Consider the following 19719-nt stretch of genomic DNA (forward strand, 5'->3'; position numbering starts at 1 on the left):
GGAAAAGTTTCCACACACTAGGAAGCCCCTTCGCGGGCGGAGACTGCGGGGGGCGGAGGGGGGAGCTTCGAAGCCGCTGAGGAGTGCACAGCAACGGGTGTGGAGGGCAAAGCGGGGAGATTGCCGCACAGAGGATCGGTGCCGACCTGCACTCACCAGCCCGAGAGGCTTGTCTGCTCACCCGCCGGGGCGGGCGGGGCTGCGAGCTGAGGCTCTGAGGCTCGGGTTTCGGTTTCGGATGGAGCGCAGGGAGAGGACTGGGGTTGGCGGCTTGAACACAGCCTGAAGGGGTTAGTGCACCGCGGCTAGCCGGGAGGGAGTCCGGGGAAAAATCTGCACCTGCCGAAGAGGCAAGAGACTTTTTCTTCCCTCTGTGTTTCCTGGTGCACGAGGAGAGGGGATTAAGAACGCTGCTTAAAGGAGCTCCAGAGACGGGCGCGAGCCGCGGCTAAAAGCGCGGACCCCAGAGACGGGCGGGAGACGCTAAGGCTGCTGCCGCCACCAAGGGGCCTGTGTGCAAGCACAGGTCACTCTCCACACCCCTCTTCCGCGGAGCCTGTGCAGCCCACCACTGCCAGGTTCCCGGGATCCAGGGACAACTTCCCCGGGAGAACGCACGGCGGGCCTCAGGCTGGTGCAAAGTCACGCCGGCCTTTGCCACCGCAGGCCCGCCCCGCACTCCGTGCCCCTCCCTCCCCGCCGGCCTGAGTGCGCCAGAGCCCCCGAATCAGCGGCTCCTTTAACCCCGTCCTGTCTGAGCAAAGAACAGACGCCCTCCAGCGACCTACACGCAGAGGCAGGGCCAAATCCAAAGCTGAGCCCCTGTGAGCTGTGAGAACAAAGAAGAGAAAGGGAAATCTCTCCCAGCAGCCTCAGAAGCAGCGGATTAAAGCTCCACAATCAACTTGATATACCCTGCATCTGTGGAATACATGAATACACAACCAATCATCCCAAATTAAGGAAGTGGACTTTAGGAGCAAGATCTATGATTTTTTTCCCTATTCCTCTTTTTGTGAATGTGTATGTGTATGCTTCTGTGTGAGATCTTGTCTGTATAGTCTTGCTTCCACCATTTGTCCTAGGGTTCTATCCGTCCATGGTTTTTTTTAAAAAAATTTTTTCTTAATAATCAATTTTAATAACGTTATTATACTTTACCTTCGTTCTTTCTTTCTTTCTTTCCTTCCTTCCTTCCCTCCTTTAGACAACGAATCATCCCAAATTGAGGAGGTGGTCTCTGAGAGCAAGATTTATGATTTTTCCCCCTTTACCTCTTTTAGTGAGGGTGTATGTGTATGCTTCTGTGTAAGATTTTGTCTGTATAGCTTTGCTTCCAACATTTGTCCTAAGGTTCTATCCGTCCCTTTTTTTTTCTAAATAAGAATTTTTTAATTCAATAACTTTATTATACTTTATTTTTACTGTATCTTCTTTCTTTCTGTCTTTTTTCCTTCTTTCCCTCCTTCCTTCCTTCCTCCCTCCCTCCCTTTCTTTCCTTCTTGCCTTCTTTCCTTCTTTGCTTCTTTCTTTCTTCCTTCCTTCCTTTCCTCCTTTCCTTTTTTCTTTCCTCATACTTCTACTAATTCCCTCTACTTTTTCTCCCTTTTATTCTGAGCCGTGTGGATGAAAGGCTCTTGGTGCTCCAGCCAGGAGTCAGGGCTCTGCCTCTGAGGTAGGAGAGCCAACTTCAGGACACTGGTTAACAAGCGACCTCCCAGCTCCACATAATATCAAACGGCGAAAATCTCCCAGAGACCTCCATCTTAACACCAGCACCCAGCTTCACTCAACGACCAGCAAGCCACAGTGCTGGACAACCTATGCCAAACAATTAGGAAAACAGGAACTCAACCCCACCCATTAGCAGAGAGGCTGCCTAAAATCATAATAAGTCCACAGACACCCCAAAACATACCACCAGACGTGGACCTGCCCACCAGAAAGACAAGAACCAGCCTCATCCACCACAACACAGGCACTAGTCCCCTCCATCAGGAAGCCTACACAACCCACTGAACCAAACTTAGCCACTGGAGACAGACATCAAAAACAGCAGGAACTACGAACCTGCAGCCTGCAAAAAGGAGACCTCAAACACAGTAAGATAAGCAAAATGAGAAGACAGAGAAACACACAGCAGATGAAGGAGCAAGATAAAAACCCACCAGACCTAACAAATGAAGAGGAAACAGCCAGTGTACCTGAAAAAGAATTCAGAATAATGATAGTAAGGATGATCCGAAATCTTGTAAATAGAATGGACAAAATGCAAGAAACAGTTAACAAGGACCTAGAAGAACTAAAGATGAAACAAGCAACGATGAACAACACAATAAATGAAATTAAAAGTACTCTAGATGGGATCAATAGCAGAATAACTGTGGCAGAAGAACGGATAAGTGACCTGGAAGATAAAATAGTGGAAATAACTACTGCAGAGCAGAATAAAGAAAAAAGAATGAAAAGAACTGAGGACAGTCTGAGAGACCTCTGGGACAACATTAAACGCACCAACATTCGAATTATAGGGGTTCCAGAAGAAGAAGAGAAAAAGACTGAGAAAATATTTGAAGAGATTATAGTTGAAAACTTCCCTAATATGGGAAAGGAAATAGTTAATCAAGTCCAGGAAGCACAGAGAGTCCCATACAGGATAAATACAAGGAGAAATACGCCAAGACACATATTAATCAAACTGTCAAAAATTAAATACAAAGAAAGCATATTAAAAGCAGCAAGGGAAAAACAACAAATAACACATAAGGGAATCCCCATAAGGTTAACAGCTGATCTCTCAGCAGAAACCCTACAAGCCAGAAGGGAGTGGCAGGACATACTGAAAGTGATGAAGGAGAAAAACCTGCAGCCAAGACTACTCTACCCAGCAAGGATCTCCTTCAGATTTGATGGAGAAATTAAAACCTTTACAGACAAGCAAAAGCTGAGAGAGTTCAGCACCACCAAACCAGCTTTACAACAAATGCTAAAGGATCTTCTCTAGGCAAGAAACACAAGAGAAGGAAAAGACCTATAATAATGAACCCAAAACAATTTAGAAAATGGGAATAGGAACATACATAGCGATAATTACCTTAAATGTAAATGGACTAAATGCTCCCACCAAAAGACACAGATTGGCTGAATGGATACAAAAACAAGACGCATATATTTGCTGTCTACAAGAGACCCACTTCAGACCTAGAGACACATACAGACTGAAAGTGAGGGGATGGAAAAAGATATTCCATGCAAATGGAAACCAAAAGAAAGCTGGAGTAGCAATTCTCATATCAGAAAAAACAGACTTTAAAATAAGGACTATTAAAAGAGACAAAGAAGGACAGTACATAATGATCAAGGGATCGATCCAAGAAGAAGATATAACAATTGTAAATATTTATGCACCCAACATAGGAGAACCTCAATACATAAGGCAAATACTGACAGCCATAAAAGGGGAAATCGACAGTAACACATTCATAGTAGGGGACTTTAACACCCCACTTTCACCCATGGACAGATCATCCAAAATGAAAATAAATAAGGAAACACAAGCTTTAAATGATACATTAAACACGATGGACTTAATTGATATTTATAGGACACTCCATCCAAAAACAACAGAATACACATTTTTCCCAAGTGCTCATGGAACATTCTCCAGGATAGATCATATCTTGGGTCACAAATCAAGCCTTGGTAAATTTAATAAATTTGAAATTGTATCAAGTATCTTTTCTGACCACAATGCCATGAGACTTGATATCAATTACAGGAAAAGATCTGTAAAAAATACAAACACATGGAGGCTAAACAATACACTACTTAATAATGAAGTGATCACTAAAGAAATCAAAGAGGAAATCAAAAAATACCTAGAAACAAATGACAATGCAGACACAACGACCCAAAACCTATGGGATGCAGCAAAAGCAGTTCTAAGAGGGAAGTTTATAGCAATACAAGCCCACCTTAAGAAGCAGGAAACATCTCGAATAAACAACCTAACCTTGCACCTCAAGCAATTATAGAAAGAAGAACAAAAAAACCCCAAAGCTAGCAGAAGGAAAGAAATCATAAGATCAGATCAGATATAAATGAAAAAGAAATGAAGGAAACGATAGCAAAGATCAATAAAACTAAAAGCTGGTTCTTTGAGAAGATAAACAAAATAGATAAACCATTAGCCAGACTCATCAAGAAAAAAAGGGAGAAGACTCAAATCAATAGAATTAGAAATGCAAAAGGAGAGGTAACAACTGACAGTGCAGAAATAAAAAAGATCATGAGAGATTACTACAAGCAACTCTATGCCAATAAAATGGACAATCTGGAAGAAATGGACAAACTCTTAGAAATGCACAACCTGCCAAGACTGAATCAGGAAGAAATAGAAAATAGGAACAGACCAATCACAAGCACTGAAATTGAAACTGTGATTAAAAATCTTCCAACAAACAAAAGCCCAGGACCAGATGGCTTCACAGGCGAATTCTATCAAACATTTAGAGAAGAGGTAACACCTATCCTTCTCAAACTCTTCCAAAATATAGCAAAGGGAGGAACACTCCCAAACTCCTTCTACGAGGCCACCATCACCTTGATACCAAAACCAGACAAGGATGTCACAAAGAAAGAAAACTACAGGCCAATATCACTGATGAACATAGATGCAAAAATCCTCAACAGAATAGTAGCAAACAGAATCCAACAGCACATTAAAAGGATCATACACCATGATTAAGTGGGGTTTATTCCAGGAATGCAAGGATTCTTCAATATATGCAAATCTATCAATGTGATACACCATATTAACAAATTGAAGGAGAAAAACCATATGATCATCTCAATAGATGCAGAAAAAGCTTTTGACAAAATTCAACACCCATTTATGATAAAAACCCTGCAGAAAGTAGGCATACAGGGAACTTTCCTCAACATAAAAAAGGCCATATATGACAGCCCACAGCAAACATCATCCTCAATGGTGAAAAACTGAAAGCATTTCCACTAAGATCAGGAACAAGACAAGGTTGCCCACTCTCACCACTCTTATTCAACATAGTTTTGGAAGTTTTAGCCACAGCAATCAGAGAAGAAAAGGAAATAAAAGGAATCCAAATCGGAAAAGAAGAAGTAAAGCTGTCACTGTTTGCAGATGGCATGATACTATACATAGAGAATCCTAAAGATGCTACCAGAAAATTACTAGAGGTAATCAATAAATTTGGTAAAGTGGCAGGATACAAAATTAATGCACAGAAATCTCTGGCATTCCTATATACTAATGATGAAAAATCTGAAAGTGAAATCAAGAAAACACTCCCATTTACCACTGCAACAAAAAGAATAAAATATCTAGGAATAAACCTACCTAAGGAGACAAAAGACCTATATGCAGAAAATTATAAGAAACTGATGAAAGGAATTAAAGATGATACAAACAGATGGAGAGATATACCATGTTCTTGGATTGGAAGAATCAACATTGTGAAAATGACTCTACTACCCAAAGCAATCTATAGATTCAATGCAATCCCTATCAAACTACCACTGGCATTTTTCACAGAACTAGAACAAAAAATTTTGCAATTTGTATGGAAACACAAAAGACCCCGAATAGGCAAAGCAATCTTGAGAACGAAAAAAGGAACTGGAGGAATCAGGCTTCCTGACTTCAGACTATACTACAAAGCTACAGTAATCAAGACAGTATGGTACTGGCACAAAAACAGAAAGATAGATCAATGGAACAGGATAGAAAGCCCAGAGAGAAACCCACGCACATATGGACACCTTATCTTTGATAAAGGTGGCAGGAATGTACAGTGGAGAAAGGATAGCCTCTTCAATAAGTGGTGCTGGGAAAACTGGACAGCTACATGTAAAAGTATGAGATTAGATCACTCCGTAACACCATACGCAGAAATAAGCTCAAATGGATTAAAGACCTAAATGTAAGGCCAGAAACTATCAAACTCTTAGAGGAAAACATAGGCAGAACACTCTATGACATAAATCACAGCAAGATCCTTTCTGACCCACCTCCTAGAGTAATGGAAATAAAAACAAACATAAACAAAGGGGACCTAATGAAACTTCAAAGATTTTGCACAGCAAAGAAACCATAAAGAAGACCAAAAGACAACCCTCCGAATGGGAGAAAATATTTGCAAATGAAGCAACCGACAAAGAATTAATCTCCAAAATTTACAAGCAGCTCATGCAGCTCAATAACAAAAAAACAAACAACCCAATCCAAAAATGGGCAGAAAACCTAAATAGACATTTCTCCAAAGAAGATATACAGACTGCCAACAAACACATGAAAGAATGCTCAACATCATTAATCATTAGAGAAATGCAAATCAAAACCACAATGAGATATCATCTCACACCAGTCAGAATGGCCATCATCAAAAAATCTAGAAACAATAAATGCTGGAGAGGTGTGGAGAAAAGGGAACACTCTTGCACTGCTGGTGGGAATGTGAATTGGTTCAGGCACTATGGAGAACAGTATGGAGGTTCCTTAAAAAACTACAAATAGAACTACCATATGACCCAGCAATCCCACTACTGGGCATATACCCTGAGAAAACCAAAATTCAAAAAGAGTCATGTACCAAAATGTTCATTGCAGCTCTATTTACAATAGCCCGGAGATGGAAACAACCTAAGTGCCCATCATCGGATGAATGGATAAAGAAGATGTGGCACATATATACAATGGAATATTACTCAGCCATAAAAAGAAACGAAATTGAGCTATTTGTAATGAGGTGGATAGACCTAGAGTCTGTCATACAGAGTGAAGTAAGTCAGAAAGAAAAAGACAAATACCATATGCTAACATATATATATGGAATTTAAGAAAAGAAAAATGTCATGAAGAACCTAGGGGTAAGGCAGGAATAAAGACGCAGACCTCCTAGAGAACAGACTTGAGGTTATAGGGAGGGGGAAAGGTGAGCTGTGACAGGGCGAGAGAGAGTCATGGACATATACACACTAACAAACGTAGTAAGGTAGATAGCTAGTGGGAAGCAGCCGCATGACACAGGGATATTGGCTCGGTACTTTGTGACAGCCTGGAGGGGTGGGATAGGGAGGGTGGGACGGAGGGAGACGCAAGAGGGAAGACATATGGGAACATATGTTTATGTATGACTGATTCACTTCGTTATAAAGCAGAAACGAACACACCATTGTAAAGCAATTATACCCCAATAAAGATGTTAAAAAAAAAAAAATCTTCCAACAAACAAAAGCCCAGGACCAGATGACTTCACAGGCGAATTCTATCAAACATTTAGAGAAGAGCTAACACCTATCCTTCTCAAACTCTTCCAAAATATAGCAGAGGGAGGAACACACCCAAACTCATTCTACAAGGCCCCCATCACCCTGATACCAAAACCAGAGAAGGAAGTCACAAAGAAAGAAAACTACAGGCCAATATTACTGATGAACTGAATAGATGCAAAAATCCTCAACAAAATACTAGCAAACAGAATCCAACAGCACATTAAACGGATCATACACCATGATTAAGTGGGGTTTATTCCAGGAATGCAATAATTCTTCAATACACATAAATCAATCAATGTGATAAACCATATTAACAAATTGAAGGAGAAAAACCATATGATCATCTCAATAGATGCAGAGAAAGCTTTTGACAAAATTCAACACCCATTTATGATTTAAAAAACCCTGCAGAAAGTAGGCATAGAGGGAACTTTCCTCAACATAATGCCATATATGACAAACTCATAGCCAACATCATCTTCAATGGTGAAAAACTGAAAGCATTTCCACTAAAATCAGGAACAAGACAAGGTTGCCTACTCTCACCACTCTTATTCAATACGGTCTTGGAAGTTTTAGCTACAGCAATCAGAGAAGAAAAGGAAATAAAAGGAATCCAAATCGGAAAAGAAGAAGTAAAGCTGTCACTGTTTGCAGATGACATGATACTATACATAGAGAATCCTAAAGATGTTACCAGAAAACTACTAGAGCTAATCAATGAATCTGATAAAGTAGCAGGATACAAAATTAATGCACAGAAATCTCTGGCATTCCTATACACTAATGATGAAACATCTGAAAGTGAAATCAAGAAAACACTCCCATTTACCATTGCAACAAAAAGAATAAAATATCTAGGAATAAACCTACCTAAGGAGACAAAAGACCAGTATGCAGAAAATTATAAGACACTGATGAAAGAAATTAAAGATGATACAAACAGATGGAGAGATATACCATGTTCTTGGATTGGAAGAATCAACATTGTGAACATGACTCTACCACCCAAAGCAATCTACAGATTGAATGCAATCCCTATCAAACTACCACTGGCATTTTTCACAGAACTAGAACAAAAAATTTTGCAATTTGTATGGAAACACAAAAGACCCCAAATAGCCAAAGCAATCTTGAGAACGAAAAACGGAGCTGCAGGAATCAGGCTTCCTGACTTCAGACTATACTACAAAGCTACAGTAATCAAGACAGTATGGTACTGGCACAAAAACAGAAAGATAGATCAATGGAACAGGATAGAAAGCCCAGAGAGAAACCCACGCACATATGGTCACCTTATCTTTGATAAAGGAGGCAGGAATGTACAGTGGAGAAAGGACAGCCTCTTCAATAAATGGTGCTGGGAAAACTGGACAGCTACATGTAAAAGTATGAGATCAGATCACTCCCTAACACCATACACAAAAATAAGCTCAAAATGGATTAAAGACCTAAATGTAAGGCCAGAAACTATCAAACTCTTAGAGGAAAACATAGGCAGAGCACTCTATGACATAAATCACAGCAAGATCCTTTTTGACCCACCTCCTAGAGAAATGGAAATCAAAAGAAAAAATAAACAAATGGGACCTAATGAAATTTCAAAGCTTTTGCACAGCAAAGGAAACCATAAACAAGACCAAAGACAACCCTCAGAATGGGAGAAAATATTTGCAAATGAAACAACTGACAAAGGATTAATATTCAAAATTTACAAGCAGCTCATGCAGCTCAATAACAAAAAAACAAACAACCCAATCCAAAAATGGGCAGAAGACCTAAATAGACATTTCTCCAAAGAAGATATACAGACTGCCAACAAACACATGAAAGAATGTTCAACATCATTAATCATTACAGAAATGCAAATCAAAACTACAATGAGATATCATCTCACACCAGTCAGAATGGCCATCATCAAAATATCTAGAAACAATAAATGCTGAAGAGGGTGTGGAGAAAAGGGCACACTCTTGCACTGCTGGTGGGAATGTGAATTGGTACAGCCACTATGGAGAACAGTATGGAGGTTCCTTAAAAAACTACAAATAGAACTACCATATGACCCAGCAATCCCACTACTGGGCATATACCCTGAGAAAACCATAATTCAAAAAGAGTCACGTACCAAAATGTTCATTGCAGCTCTATTTACGATAGCCAGGAGATGGAGACAACCTAAGGGCCCATCATCGGATGAATGGCTAAAGAAAATGTGGCACATATATACTCAGCCATAAAAAGAAAGGAAATTGAGCTCTTTGTAATGAGGTGGATAGACCTAGAGTCTGTCATACAGAGTGAAGTAAGTCAGAAAAAGAAAAATAAATATCGTATGCTAACACATATATATGGAATTTAAGGAAAAAAATGTCATGAAGAACCTAGGGGTAAGACAGGAATAAAGACACAGACCTACTGGAGAAAGGACTTGAGGATACGGGGAGGGGGAAGGGTGAGTTGTGAGAAAGCGAGGGAGAGGCATGGACATATATACACTACCAAACGTAAGGTAGATAGCTAGTGGGAAGCAGCCGCATAGCACAGGGAGATCAGCTTGGTGCTTTGTGACCGCCTGGAGGGGTGGGATAGGGAGGGTGGGAGGGAGGGAGATGCAAGAGGGAAGAGATATGGGAACATATGTATATGTATAACTGATTCACTTCGTTATAAAGCAGAAACTAACACACCATTGTAAAGCAATTATACCCCAATAAAGATGTTAAAAAAAAACAAAAAAACTCCCCAGAGAGTGGGCATAGAGGGAACCTACCTCAACATAATAAAGGCCATATACGACAAACGCACAGCAAACATCATTCTCAATGGTGAAAAACTGAAAGCATTCCGTCTAAGATCAGGAACAAGCAAGGATGTCCACTCTCGCCACTATTATTCAACATAGTTTTGGAAATCCTAGTCACGGCAATCAGAGAAGGAAAAGAAATAAAAGGAATCTAAACTGGAAAAGAAGAAGTAAAATTGTCACTGTTTGCAGATGACATGATACTATACATTCAGAATCCTAAAGATGGCACCAGAAAACTACTACAGCTAATCAATCAATTTGGTAAAGTTGCAGGATACAAAATTAATGCACAGAAATCTCTTGCATTCCTATATACTAATGATGAAAAGTCGGAAAGAGAAATTAAGGAAACGCTCCCATCTACCATTGCAACAAAAAGAATAAAATACCTAGGAATAAACTTACGTAGGTTAAGGCAGAAGACCTGTAAGCAGAAAACTATAAGACAATGCTGAAAGAAATTAAAGATGATGCAAACAGATGGAGAGATATACCATGTTCTTGGATTGGAAGAATCAATATTGTGAAAATGACTATACGATCCAAAGCAATCTACAAATTCAATGCAATCCCTAGCAAATTACCAGTGGCATTTTTACAGAACTATAACAAAAACTCTTAAAATTTCAGTGGAGACACAAAAGACCCTGAATAGGCAAAGCAGTCTTGATGGGAAAAAACGGAGCTGGAGTAATCAGACTCCCTGATTTCAGACTATACTACAAAGCTACCGTCATCAAGATAATATGGTACTGGCACAAAAACAGAAATATAGAACAATGGAACAAGACAGAAAGCCCAGAGATAAACCTATGCATCTATGGTCAACTAATCTATAACGAAGGAGGCAAGGATATACAATGGAGGAAAAACAGTCTCTTCAATAAGTGGAGCTGGGAAAACTGGACAGCTACATGTAAAAGAATGAAATTAGAACAGTCCGTAACACCATCCACAAAAATAAACTCAAAGTGGATTAGAGACCTAAATCTAAGACTGGACACTATAAAACTCTTAGAGGAAAACATAGGAAGAACACTCTGTGACATAAATCACAGCAAGATCTTTTTTGATCCACCTCCTAGAGTAATGGAAATAAAAACAAAAATAAACAAATGGGACCTAATGAAACTTCAAGGCTTTTGCAAAGCAATGGAAACTACAAACAAGACGAAAAGACAACCCTCAGAATAGGAGAAAATATTTGCAAACGAATTAATGGACAACGGATTAATCTCCAAAATATATAAACAGCTCATGCAGCTCAATATCAAAAAAACAAACAGCCCAATCAAAAATTGGCAGAAGACCTAAATAGACATTTCTCCGAAGAAGATATACAGATGGCCAAGAGGCACATGAAAAGCTACTCAACATCACTAATTACTAGAGAAATGCAAATCAAAACTACAATGAGGTATCACCTCACACCAGTTAGAATGGGCATCATCAGAAAAATCTACAAACAACAAATGCTGGAGAGGGTGTGGAGAAAAGGAAACCCTCCTGCACTGTTGGTGGGAATGTAAATTGATACAGCCACGATGGAGATCAGTATGAAGGTTCCTTAAAAACCTAAAAATAGAATTACCACGTGACCCAGCAATCCCACTACTGGGCACATACCCAGAGAAAACCATAATTCAAAAAGACACATGCGCCCCAATGTTCACTGCAGCACTATTTACAACAGTCAGGTCACGGAAGTAACCTAAATGCCCCTGGACAGACAAATGGATAAAGAAGATGTGGGACATATATACAATGGAATATTACTCAGCCATAAAAAGGAATGAATTGGGTCATTTGTAGAGACGTGGATGCATCTAGAGACTATCATACAGAGAGAAGTAAGTCAGAAAAAGAAAAACAAATACTGTATATTAATGCATATATGTGGAGCCTAGAAAAATGGTATAGATGAACCAGTTTGCAGGGCAGAAGTTGAGACACAAACGTATGGACACCACGGGGGGAAAGTGGCAGGGGAGATTGGGATTGACATATACATACTAGTATGTATAAAATGGATAACTAATAAAAACCTGCTGTATAAAATAAATAAAATTCAAAAAAGAGAAAGACAAATACCATATGGTATTCCTTATATGTGGGATCTAAAATATGACACAAATAAGTTTATCTATGAAACAGAAACAGAGTCACAGACACAGAGAACAGACTTGTGGTTGCCAGTGGGGAGGCGGTTGGAGGACGGATGGACTGGGAAGTTGGGGTTAGCAGATGTAAGCTTTTATATACAGAATGGATAAACAACAAGGTCCTACTGTATAGCACAGGGAACTATATTCAATATCCTATGATAAACCATAATGGAAAAGAATGTTAAGAAAAAGAATGTACATATATGTATAAAGGAATCACTTTGCTGTACAGCACAAATTAACACAACATTGTAAAACAACTACAATAAAAAAAACTATTTCTTATTAGTATAGTTTAAAATGGGAAAAATCTTGTTTTACTGTGTGTTGATATGTATTATACTCACCAGATCGGTTTTTTGTTAAGTACACTGGTGAGGGAAGTATGTTTTGGACTGATTCATTCTGGCTTTGGAAATGTTTGAATTTTTCAATAACTTTATGTTTTCCCTCCCAGATTCCACTATAATTGCTTCCTAGATTTAGATGAACACTCAAAACAAGTTTTATTTTTAGAAATCTTGATAGTGTTTTTTTTAAAAAGCTTTCTAAAAAGTTAGGGATATTAAGATATGTTTACATTTGTGGCTAAGATGAACCCAAGTGGGACTCTAACTTGGGGGATTCCAATGGAAATGTTTGGTCAGGGATGATGAGATAATGGCATTGATTAAACAAAGCAGGCTCCTGGGGAAAACAAAAAACAAAAAACTGAATCACCTTTCCAGGAAACTAGGCAAATTCCAAGAGGGAAATAACTGATGAAATGTAAAGATTACCATTTTGTTAGTAGGAGTTAAATTTAAGGTTCAGATATGTAATAAATGATACACATACACGTTGTAGACAATTCAAAACATCAAAAATAAAGGAAAAGTTAAGACACTGATGAAAGACCGAAGACCCAAATAAATGGAAAGATATTCCATGCTCATGGTTGTAAGAATACTGATAAAATGTCCATACTACCCAAAGCAATCTACAGATTCAATGCAATCCCTGTCAAAATTCCAATGGCATTTTCCACAGAAATAACCCTAAAATTTATATGGAACCACAACACATCCTGAATAGCCAAAGCAATCTTGATAAAGAAGAACAAAGCTGGAGACATCACAAAGCTATAGTAATCAAACAGTATAAAAACAAACACATAGATCCATGGAACAGAATAGAGAGCCCAGAAATAAACTCGTGCATATACAGTCAATTAATTTATTACAAAGGAGCTAAGAATAGACAATATTCAATAAATGCTGTTGGGAAACTAGACAGCCACATGCAAAAGAATGAAAGACCACTATCTTACACAATACACAAAAAATTACCTCAAAACGGATTAAAGAACTGAATGTAAGGCCTGAAACCATAAAACTCCTAGAAGAAAGCATAAAGCAGTAAGCTCCTTGTCACAGGTCTCGGTGATGATTTTTTGGATCTGACTCCAAAAGCAAAGGCAATAAAAGCAAAAACAAATTAGTGGGACTGCAACAGACTAAAAAGCATCTGCATTGAAAAGGAAACCATCAACAAAATGAAAACGCAACCTACTGAATGGGAAAAGACATTTGCAAATCATGTACCTGACAAAGAGTTAATATCCAAAATATATTAAAAACTCATACAACTCGGGCTTCCCTGGTGGCGCAGTGGTTGAGAGTCCGCCTGCCGATGCAGGGGACACGGGTTCGTGCCCCGGTCTGGGAAGATCCCATATGCCGCGGAGCGGCTGGGCCCGTGAGCCATGGCCGCTGAGCCTGCGCGTCCGGAGCCTGTGCTCCGCAACGGGAGAGGCCGCAACGGGAGAGGCCGCAACAGTGAGAGGCCCACGTACTGCAAAAAAACCCAAAAAAACAAAAAACCAAACTCATACAACTCAGTAACAAAAAAACAAACAATCAAATTAAAAAACAGGCAGATCTGAATAGGTATTTTTTCAAAGAAGACATACAGATGGGAAACAGGTGCTTGAAAAGGTGCTCAACATCACTAACAATCAGGGAAACACAAACCACAATGAGCTATCACCTCCCACCTGTTACGAATGGCTATCATCAACAAGAGCTAACACGTGTTGGTGAAGATGTGGAGAAAGGGAACCCTTACGCACTGTTGGTGGGAATGTAAATTGGTGCAGGCGCTACAGAAAACAGTACAGAGGTTCCTTCAAAAATTAAAACTACTATTATCTGGCCCACACCCAAACCCACAGCACTGGATTCCGAACACGGCCCGGGCAGGTGTGGCAGTGCCCCCTTGACATGAAGTGGCCTGCGTGGCCAGGGAACCCCACGGCCCCCTGTCAGGACAGTGTGGCATTGCCAGCCAACTCTAGATATAGTGCACCAGGTAGTGCCCCGTCCACTTGCCCCACTGCTGGGCAGGAGATGCACTTGTTTGGGGTCTACCGTGTCTGGGCACAAACGGCTCCCCTTAAACTGCCACCCAAGGGCACAGCAGGACAATGGCCTCTGCCCTGTGCCCCTCATTCTCTGACTCCCTCAGTGGCCCAGAGGCTGCCTCCCACCGGGCTCTCTGGCTGCATCCCCACACCTCGTTGGGGAGTGCCTTCTCACCTGGCCTGTTCCTGCTAGTTGGAAAGAGCTGCATAGATCAGTCCCCATCCAGTTTGTACAGTCCTTGTAACTACTCCCCCCCCCAAACCCACCCCCTTCGGTTCTGCCTGGGACTGGACTGGATCCGCCATGCCAGCCCTTTTGGACGTAACTCCTGTAGTATCTGCTTTGACCCCTGCCCCAGTCTTTGCTCCCTGGGTCCCCTGTCCTCTGGACTGGAAGTTAAGGAAGGCTGCATGGAGGAAGCAGCTGCTCTCACTATTCAGTGTAAGTGGGAGGGTGTCTTGGCAGAGAAGGGTGCTTCCCTACGTACGGGCTTACCAGCAGCCCTGGCCCACTGGGACAGCTGTGATGCAGGAGGGTGGGGTGCAGGGCCTCCTCACTAGTCTCTGCTCCCTTCCAGGCACTTGCCTGCTGCATCAGCAGCCAGTCTTGTTTGGGCCCACGCTGCCCTCCCCTCTGCTCTTCAGCAGTCCTGCCTCCATGCCCACTCGTGCACTTGGCTGCTTCAGCACTCACGCCCAGCGCTGTAAGACTTGTGTCTCTGAATGGACTGTGAGCCCCTAGGGCAGGGCTCCGTCAGTCAACCTTGTGTCCCTGCTACACATCGGTGCTATTAAACATGAGTTAGATCCATGGGGGGAAAAAAAATCCAGAAATTCTGAGTATTTACTAGAAGACAATGAAAAACACTAACTTGAAAAGATACCTGCACCCCCATGTTCACTGCAGCATTATTTACAACCTCCAATGCATGGAAACGACCTAAGCGTCCACCAACGGATGAATGGATAAGGAAAATGTGATGGAATACTATTCAGCAAAAAAAGAATAAACTCTTGCCATCTGAGACAACACAGGTGGAACTTGAGAGCGTTATGCTAAATGAAATAAGTAAATAAGTCAGAGAAAGGCAAATACCGTATGACCTCATTATATGTGGAATCTAAACAAACAGACAAAAAACAAACTAAAAAACCAAAAACAAGCTCATAGATACAGGAAACAGATTTGTGGTTGCCCGAGGTGGGGATGCGGGGCTGAGTGAAATTGGTGAAGGGGGATCAAAGCTACAAATTTCCAGTTATAAAATAAATAAGTCATGGGGATGTAAGGTACAGCATGGTGACTACTGTTAATAATGTACCACACAATGAAAAGTTGCTTACAGAGTAGACCTCATCACACACAAATAAATTTGTTCTCTATGTATGATTGATGGATGTTAATTAGACTTACTATGATGATCGCTTCCCAATATAAACGAATAGCGAATATCATGTCGTACACCTGAAACTAATATATCAATTATACCTCAATTTAAAAAATTCTAAAGAAAACCTCTCAGCATGAACCCAACACCTGTTTCGTTAGCTTCAAAGGACACAAAAAGGTAATACAGCACCTAGCCAGACAGCAGTTACATCAAGAGGTCTTTTAACATCACAAGTACAGTTTCAAGGCGTTTACATCCAACCACGGGGTCCCTTATTTACAAAAAAAAAAAAAAAAAAAAAATGAACCTGAAGTGGAAAGTTCCCCTATATTCCTAATATATCTTTTATGCTTTGGGGGAAAAAAAAAGACAAAATTTACTCATAATCCCCAAACCCATCCCTCTCTGCACACACAAGAAGGAAGCACTGAATTTAGGTTCCTAGATTCCAAATCCAGGCTCGGCCTCGTAGTAACTGCGGAATCTTGTGTAGTTACCGGGCATACACCTTAGTTTTGCCACCCACAAAATGGAGATAATAGTACTTACCTCTTATGCTGGGTGAGGATTAAATGAATCCTTGCAGAGTGTGGCTCAGTGCCTGGGTCACAGTAGGCGCTCAAATGCCTCTGCTACAGTAACGTTGCAGGTTTCTCATTTTCTCCTATATTCACTTAGTATTTTATCCGAGAAGCTGCGCTAAGCACCGGGACCTCCAAGTTAAAACCTATTTCCTGCTCTTCAGCAGGTCACTGCCTGCTCAAACACTCTCACACGGGCTACAGGAGGTGGGAGTGATACCTATTTATCTACGTAACTTTTTGCTAAAAATATTTTCACTGTTCACAAGCTGAGTTTTTACCCAAGCCACGGGAACCGCCGTCTGCAAACGCCTAGCAACTTTTTGAACCCGCAAACGAGCGAGATATGCGCTTGCGCAGGCGTCTTTGGTGTGTGGTCGCGAGGCTCTAGTCCCGCCTCTTCCGGCAAACTCGGGCGCCGATTGGTCCGCGTGGCCTGTATAAGAGGCTGCGCGAAGGCGGGTACTTCCTTTTCCTCAGTTTCCGCTAAGGTGCTCGGTCCTTCCGAGGAAGCTAAGGCCGCGTTGGGGTGAGGCCCTCACTTCATCCGGCGACTAGCACCGCGCCCGGCAGACCCTGCCTAGCCCTCGCCCGCACCATGGCCTCCGTCTCGGAGCTCGCCTGCATCTACTCGGCCCTCATCCTACACGACGATGAGGTGACGGTCACGGTGAGTGCGGGCGTGGGCCGGTGGCGGGGTGCAGGTTACTCGTCCTCGCAGGCGTCCGGGGCGGTCTCTTCTGGCCGGAGCCGCGGCCATCGACACCCCGACGGAGGGGGACGGGCGGGACGGGAGCTCATCGGGTGGTCCCATGTGCGGGCGGCCTGGGGCCTCGGCCACGTGCCCGCCCCGGAGGGAGTGGCTTTTACTTGGCGGCGGCGCGCTCCGGTTTTGACAATCTCTAGAGTAATTTGTGCAACACGTGGGCAGCCTCATCCGCAGCTAGAAAATGCTCCAGGACGCTTTATACCTCCATTTGGTGTGATTTCCTTTCGTGCTCTTGAGAAGACCCCCTGGGGCCTGGCTGCGTGGTGTGGAGGCTCTGCTCCACCTCTGGCCTTGCCTCACAACTTAAAATAGCAGCGTGACTTGGGCAGGTCCCCAGCCTGTGAAGTGGCAGCGATGAACTCGAGGCCGTGCAAAATACCTGGCACACAAGAGCAGAGGCTTTTTTTTTTGCCATTAGAGTGGAAGAAAGAGTCGTCTTAAATTAGCATACATGCGATGCCGGTAAAATATTTGAACTGGGTAAACGTAGTTTGGTACCCACGTTAAGAGTGATTTGCTTTCAATTTGCAGTATTTCGGAGACATTTACGAAAGCTAAACTTTGCTGTATAATGGATTGCCGTTTTTATTTGTTTTAGGAGGATAAGATCAATGCCCTCATTAAAGCAGCCGGTGTAAATGTTGAACCTTTCTGGCCAGGCTTGTTTGCAAAGGTAAGGTGATGGTGGCAGTGATTTGGAGAAGTAAATTTTGGAAGACCGTTAAGTCAGGTGCTTATGCTAAACTCCAGAAGTGCCAGAATCCCACTGGACTTGTCCAAGTATGAGCAATGATTTCCTCACATTTCTATCTCTGGGAGCGAATTAAGGTTTTGCTTTGTCATAACTTTGTCTTTTTCTCTTGGTCTCAGACTCTGCTGTCTCTTTCCTTGTGTTCTAAAATCATGAGGAAAATATATTAACCAGGTCATTCCTTCATAAAAGGGTCACCCAGGAGGTAATACCACCTGTGCCGTTCCAAGCAAATCCTGCCAGCATGGTGATGGCCTTTTATTGACCACTTATTTTGTGTTGGAATATAAAAGACTAATGAAAACCGGATTCCTACTCAAGGAACTTAGCACTGGCTACCTTGTGTAGATTACTTAATCGCTGGCAAGTGAAACTGATAGCCTCTAACTACTCACCTTGTGTCCTTCAACCGTGAGACTTGAAAGATTGGACACATTGTTCCTAAATCATCTTCAGTGAATTCCCTTGGGAAAAGTCCTAGAAGTGCATAGTAGTATAAAAAATTGAATTCACTCTAAGGAGGAGCCATGAACTGTGGAAAGCATCCTGGTTTGAGTGTTTAAGGAAGCTTGAAATTTCTCCTAGCAAGTTAAGCCAGCATTTTGGTGCTGGAACAAAAGGACAGGACTAAGCATTTACCTACGTATGCGTATGTATTGCAGGCTTTGGCCAATGTCAACATCGGGAGCCTCATCTGCAATGTGGGGGCAGGTGGACCTGCCCCAGCAGCTGGTGCTGCACCAGCAGGAGGTCCTGCCCCCTCCACCACTGCTGCCCCAGGTAGGAAACTTGGATATCAGAGCGTGGAGATTAGAAGTATTATAGGCAAAATTGTTCTTCATTTGCTAAGAGTAAATGATGTATAGAAATCTTAAAACCAGAGGCATAGTTTGATGAGGGGAATCTAGGGTATTTTTGACCACGAAAGTTGAAGGGCCTGGAGCTCTTTGGAGTTTCAGAGAGGTAACTGTTTTCTGTTTTGTTTTTAGCTGAGGAGAAGAAAGTGGAAGCAAAGAAAGAAGAATCTGAAGAGTCTGATGATGACATGGGCTTTGGTCTTTTTGACTAAACCTCTTTAGTAGCACGTTCAATAAAAAGCTGAGTTCTTTGCTGCTGTTCGTCTTACTGATAGTTCTGGGGATGTGTTGTGTAAAGATGAACTTTGGCTTTCAGTGGTGTCTTCCTGAAAGAAGCAGCTGGGTGCAGCACTGAGAACTGCATGGAGACGCAGGAGGAGAAAGGTTCGGAGCAGACACCTTGTCCGGACTCCCCGCATGACTTCATGATTACAGGCTCTGTCCTCTAGACCTGAATAAGAGTCACTGTTGGGGGTGATCCAGGCCTCAGATTTTTGAAAAACTAACATGAAGTAGCTTTGGGGGAAGAGGTGATTGAATGGTGGTATGAAGTGGAAATTGGTTTGCTTTTCAAAATGCCAGGGCCACCCTAGAACTTGGATTTATATAACATGATTCTTGTGTATTCAGAGCATGTTAGGTGCCAGGCACTTGGGACATCTGTGCAATTAATAGATGGGG

General features: G+C 41.9%; 1 protein-coding gene and 1 long non-coding RNA gene across 2 annotated transcripts in view; one reads left to right on the forward strand and one right to left on the reverse strand.

Annotated features, from left to right (window-relative positions):
- LOC109552376 (uncharacterized) overlaps nucleotides 1–17011 on the reverse strand; it is a 59755-nt gene extending 42744 nt beyond the window's left edge. The window contains exon 1 of the long non-coding RNA XR_004525226.2: nucleotides 16630–17011. This is a non-coding gene — a long non-coding RNA (uncharacterized lncRNA). The remainder of the gene's footprint in view (nucleotides 1–16629) is intronic.
- Nucleotides 17012–17126: 115 nt separating this feature from the next.
- Nucleotides 17127–19295, forward strand: RPLP1 (ribosomal protein lateral stalk subunit P1). The gene is made up of 4 exons (XM_004324671.4): nucleotides 17127–17331; nucleotides 18029–18103; nucleotides 18844–18961; nucleotides 19171–19295. Exons 1-4 carry the CDS (start codon nucleotides 17260–17262, stop codon nucleotides 19248–19250), a joined length of 345 nt encoding a protein of 114 aa, XP_004324719.1. The 5' UTR covers nucleotides 17127–17259; the 3' UTR covers nucleotides 19251–19295.
- Nucleotides 19296–19719: the final 424 nt, after the last annotated feature.

Source organism: Tursiops truncatus, chromosome 2, assembly GCF_011762595.2.
Source record: "Tursiops truncatus isolate mTurTru1 chromosome 2, mTurTru1.mat.Y, whole genome shotgun sequence".
In the NCBI taxonomy this organism is placed as follows: Eukaryota; Metazoa; Chordata; class Mammalia; order Artiodactyla; family Delphinidae; genus Tursiops; species Tursiops truncatus.